Raw genomic sequence first — 5,551 nt, 5'->3', positions numbered from 1 at the left:
TATCCACCAGCCACTTCCCAGAAGGAAGGCTGGGCAATCTACTTCCATAGAGATATCCCCTCAGAAACCCAAGGAGGGGTCGGTATGAGTCGGGTCCGACCCGACGGCACATAACAACAACAACATATGTATGTATGTATTACTACATCAACATATATATATTGAATTACATTCACCATATTTTTCAACTATCATTCTCCATTCCCCAAAGTTTTTCATCATCCAAACAGAAACTCAGTACTAATTAAGTAATAATCTCCCCAGCTCCTAATAACTGCTAATAAACTTTGGTCTCTGTCCATTTGCCTATTCTAGGTATTTCATATAAATGGGATCAATAGAGTATTTGTCCTTTGTGTATGACTTATTTTACTCAGCAAGGTTCATCCACGTGTATCAGAACTTCATTTCTCTTTATGGCTGCATAATATTCCATTGTTTGAATAGTTCACATTTTGTTTTTATTCATTCATCTGTTAATGGCCATTTGGGATGTCCTTTTGGCTATTGTGAATAACGCTACCGTGAAATTGGTGCAGTATATCTGTTTGCGTTCCTGTTTTCAGTTTTTTTGCGTATAAACTCAGGCGTGCAAATGCTGGGGCATATCGATAATTCCAGCGTTTTGAGTAACTGCCACACTGTTTTCCACAGTGACTGCACCATTTTACATTCCCATCAGCAAACCGCCTGGGTCAGCCCAACGTTCAGAAGCGATGGGATGGGAGCGGGGACAGCAAGGTGCCTCAGTGGAAGTCTTGTCCTTGCCCCGTATTCCAGTCGTTAAGGAGTGAAGTCTAGAACTGAGACCGGCTCAGGGCTGAGACCTCCGCCCTGGCAAGGTGCTGTCGCCCGCGGGAGGAGCAGGGTAGTGTGTTCCGATCCAGCCGCCCGCAGGGTCGAAGAGAGGGCCGGGCCCTTCTGCCCTAAGGCCCCTTCGGAAAACATTAAGGATCTCGCCATGCTCGGCTCTCGATTGCTTGCGCCTGGAGGCGGCTGGCGACAAACTCGATGGCCGGGCTCTGCATTCGAGGGATCGAGCCTGGCCCAAAGGAGCGGTGACGCGCGTTTGGCGGCTGCCCGGGAGCCTCGGGCTCAGGGACGAAGAGTCCTTGGCGGCTGGCGTGGGGATGTCCAGGAGCTCGAAGGTGGTGCTCGGCCTCTCGGTACTGCTAACGGCGGCCACTGTGGCCGGAGTGCATCTGAAGCAGCGACAAGACCAGCAGGTCGGTGTCACGTGCTGTCTCTTCTGGGGCCAGTGCGCCGCAGCGACCTCAGGGCCTCATGTCGCCTCTCCGCGTGATTCCCCTGCTCCTCCTTGTGTCTGTCTTCGCCCTGGCCCTTCTTCCTGCGGTGGCGCGGCCCAGTACTCCTTTCCTCCGCCCTCCTCGCTGCAGGTTCCGCGGTGGCCCGTGTGCATTTTGGAAGCCAAGGGTGACCCCGATACCGGGCTCCACCTGGGATCTCTAGCCCTCTGTGCAAACGTTGGTTGGCATTGCGAACGCGCGCTCCTGGATGGGCAGCAGTTCTGTTTTCAAATCACAGTCCACCTACAGGGAAACCGACCTATCATCATCTCATTTGGGTGGCTACAAAGTTGCCGTCGAGTGGGCCCCGACTCATAGCGACCCCTCCTTGGGTTGCCGAGACAGTATCACTACGGAAGTAGATTGCCCAACCTTCCTTCCCAGGAGTGGCTGGTGGGTTTGAACTGCCTGCCTTCTGATTAGCAGTCAAGTGCCTTAGGCACTATGCTACAAGAGCTCCCGGCTACAAAGTAGAGGGTGGGAAAAGGGTTTCTTTGGAGTATGTTCTGCCAGTTACTGGCCACTCCACCCCGCCGAAGATTGGGCCTAAAGCAGATGTGTTAAGTGGCAATGATTATATCCCGTGTTAAAAAGGAGGCTCCCCTGCACCCACCTTTAACAAAGGAATTTGTTGCTTTAGTTGTCTTTTTTTTTTTTTTTTAAAAAAAAAAAAAAAAAAAAAAGGCCAGGTTGCTAGGGAAACTAAATTCTGGGAGCAATAGAGATACCAGTCTCCAGATTTTCTTTTTGGCACGTTTGTTTCTGAAAATATCTGTGACTTTTCTCTCACTTGATATTTTCTTTGTTATTCAGTTTGGCAAACGTTTAATGATCACTGTTTGCCATATGCATAACTAGGCTTTTTGGGAAGAGGACAATAAGAAAATACAGCTACTCTAGAGTCTCTGGTGGTATAGTGCCTATGGCACTTGACTGCTAACCAGAAGGTTGGTGGTTCAAATCCACCAGCCACTCCTTGGAAGGTAGGTTGGGCAATCTACTTCCGTAGAAACCCGAGGAGTGGTCGTTATGAGTTGGAGACGACTCGATGACACATAACAACAACAACAACAGAATCTATATAATTCACAACAGCGCTAAATGTTGAATATGAGGACCAGTGAGTAGGTCGTTGGCAAACTTTCAGATAATACCTTGGTAGTTATTGGGGTTGAACATAGTTTACCAAGGATGGAAGGAATGAAAGGGATGAATCAAGAGTAAACCATCTTCTCTAGAATTGGCTGCTCCATACATTGGACTGTGCTGTATGCTAGGTTTACAGAGATGAGATGAGATCTTTGTTCTCCATGATTACAATCTGTAGAAATCGAGAAGAAGGGAGTGATGGTGTAAGAATATTGAGGAGGGGAGATGGGATTAATGATGAAAGGGCAAGGAAGAGACTTGGAGAATCGGGGAGCATCAGGGGGAGCTTTTGGGCTAGAATCAGAGGACTCCCTTCTCTAAGAAGAAAAAGGAAAAGATGGTGATCCTAAAAATATGTGATATTGAGTAAAGGATGGTGTACGTATGTTGGATGTAATTTTGAGGTCAATGAAGTCAGTGATTTTTCAGAGTATGGGGTAAGGATGGGTTAGAACTTGATTCTGCATACACATCAGATGTTCCTGGGCAGTTTTTACAGTATAACCGAGGTTTGGGCCCCACCCCAGACCTAACAAATGATAAACTCTTGCAGTTGGGAATCTGTTATAGGTATGTTTTAAAAGTGACCCAAGGGATTCTAACATGCAGTCAAGGTTGAGAACCACTGTGCTAGAGAGTGGAAGAATGGAAATATTTAGAATCCCTCCTGTGAGATATGTGGTAATTAGAGATGAATATTAACAGAATAACCTGTGTTTATTTTACATCCAGTCATTCGTTATAAACTCAATGTTCTAGTCTAGAACAAATGATTGACAGGATGGATGTGTCTGAAGGTTCAAGTAAGCAAGAAATAGAATAATGACTTGTTTTCTATATTTCCTTTTTCTTTTTTGTTTCTTGACTGTCTACCATATACCAGGCACTGTACTAAGCACTTTAATCATCATCTTTAATCCTTACAGGGTCCCTGGGTGGCAGAAATGTTTTTAAATGCTAAGCTACCAACTAAAAGATTGTCTGTTTGAATCCACCCAGAGGTAAGAGAGGCCTGGAGATCTGCTTATGAAAGGGCATTGAAAACTCTGTGGAGCACAATTGTACTTTGACACACACACATGGTGTTGCCATGAGTCGGAGTTGATTTGAAGGAAATGTGGTTTTTTTTTTTAAGGGAGGAGGTGGTGTTCAAGGGGAAGGATGTGTGAGGCAATCAGCTGTATCCCTAGAAGAGGTCCAGAAAGTAGGTACTTCTTGAGTTTTTTAAAACAGATGTAACAAAGCATACATGACTTGGACCCCACTCCTACCAAGGAGTTTTACCTCACAAGGCCACTATTTAAAAGTTGTTGGAGTATTTGTGATCTATATACTGTGTGTTGTGTTAGTTGTTAGTAATGATTTTAAAAGGCTCATCTTGGTGCCAGGTCCATATTCTGGAATTTTCTACCTGTCTTTTCAGTACTTAGCAAGGTAACTGTGCTGATACAAACAAACTCACTGCCATCAAGTCAGACCCGACTCATAGCGACCCCTCCTTGGGTTCCCGAGGCAGTATCACTACAGAGGTAGATTGCCCAACCTTCCTTCCAAGGAGTGACTGGTGGATTTGAACTGCCAGCCTTCTGGTTAGCAGTCAAATGCCTTAGGCACCTCTGATAGTAGCAGTCTCCCCCCTTCCCCCACCCCCATTGTGTAATTAGTTAGTAATTTTTACTTTTTTTCTTTACACGGTAGATGAAGCCACGTTCTTTACTTTCTTGCATCCTTAATTCAGATTATAGTAACCATTTTTTTTCTCTTGATCTTTATTATCTGGCTAGAATAATTGCTAACAGGAAAGTAGTTCTCAGAGTTCTTACTGTAATTTCCAAGTTTATAAAGCATCAAGTATCAGTTAAACTCCTTTTAAAATTTAACATAGTACCAGTTTTTTCTTATTTGTTGTTACCCATTTTCTGTACTATGTGTTCAGATATTTCTTAAAATATGGTAAGAAGTAGTTTCACTAATAACGTTATAGCAGATTACCACATTAATTTGCTAATTTTTAAAATTAAACTTTGCATTTATATAGAAACTTAGATTGGGTTCTTATTATTTGGAATCTGAAAGTTTTAAGTGTATTTTGGTAACACTGTTACTTGGATTGAAATGGCACAGAGATGGAAACCACCTGTTCAGAATATTACTGAAATCTTTTTGACGTTTTCAGAGACTTCGTGATGGAGTGATCAGAGATATTGAAAGGCAAAAACGGAAAAAAGAAAACATCCGTCTTTTGGGAGAACAGATTGTTTTGACTGAGCAACTTGAAGCGGAAAGCGAGAAGATGTTATTGACAAAAGGATCTCAAAAAACATGACTTGAAATGAATATGAAATATTAATGGGACAGAGGATGTTGAGTGTGTGTTTTGTTCAGAAGGTGAATAGCTAAGTGGCATCTTTAACTATTTTTTGGTTGCTACCCTTTTAAACTTGATCAAATAAAGACCAGTGGATCATACATTCTAAATTACTGCTTTAAAAGTCCCTTATGTCTGTGGGACTACTAAAGAGTTTCTGCTTGTGTGATTCTGGTACAAGCCCCTCAGTGTCCAGAGCTTGGGACTGTTACTGAAAAGCACTTCTGAACCAGTGAGAAGGGATGGATAGTAATATCCACCTGGGTAGTTTGATAAGTCGACATGATGATGAAGCCACAAGAACATCTACCTCGGAAGGGCTGGAGGAGGGTGAAGTGGAAGGGGAGACACTCCTGATTGTAGAGTCGGAGGACCAGGCATCCGTGGACTTATCTCATGATCAGAGTGGGGATTCCCTCAACAGTGATGAAGGAGACGTGTCCTGGATGGAGGAGCAGCTGTCCTACTTCTGTGACAAGTGCCAAAAGTGGATTCCAGCCAGTAAGGAACTTCTCGATTCCTTTGATTTGTCGATTGCTATGTGAAGTTTTATTTATTATTTAGTTGACCAACCATAAATTTATATAAAACATAGACATATTTGTGTTGTTGTTTGCCGTCGAGTCAGCCCTGACTCATAGCAACCCCTCCTTGGGTTTCCGAGGCAGTATCACTATGGAAGTAGGATTGCCCAACCTTCCTTCCAAGGAGTGGCTGGTGGGTTTGA

At 43.9% G+C, this 5,551-nt stretch overlaps 2 protein-coding genes across 2 annotated transcripts in view; both read left to right on the top strand.

Annotated features, from left to right (window-relative positions):
* Positions 1-1,130: 1,130 nt before the first annotated feature.
* Positions 1,131-4,782, top strand: LOC103203245 (protein PET117 homolog, mitochondrial). Its single transcript, XM_007948212.1, has 2 exons — positions 1,131-1,226; positions 4,633-4,782. Exons 1-2 carry the CDS (start codon positions 1,131-1,133, stop codon positions 4,780-4,782), a joined length of 246 nt encoding a protein of 81 aa, XP_007946403.1.
* A 284-nt stretch (positions 4,783-5,066) lies between these two features.
* The window catches only part of KAT14 (lysine acetyltransferase 14), an 83,863-nt gene continuing 83,378 nt past the window's right edge, over positions 5,067-5,551 (top strand). The window contains exon 1 of the mRNA XM_007948211.1: positions 5,067-5,325. Coding sequence (XP_007946402.1) covers positions 5,067-5,325 — 259 coding nt within the window. The remainder of the gene's footprint in view (positions 5,326-5,551) is intronic.

The sequence above is a fragment of the Orycteropus afer genome, unplaced genomic scaffold (genome assembly GCF_000298275.1).
Source record: "Orycteropus afer afer isolate SDZICR_OR568_19922 unplaced genomic scaffold, OryAfe1.0 scaffold00208, whole genome shotgun sequence".
NCBI classification, from domain to species: domain Eukaryota; kingdom Metazoa; phylum Chordata; class Mammalia; order Tubulidentata; family Orycteropodidae; genus Orycteropus; species Orycteropus afer.
Note: the sequence above shows the minus strand (reverse complement) of the source record. Positions and strands in the feature narration are given on the sequence as shown.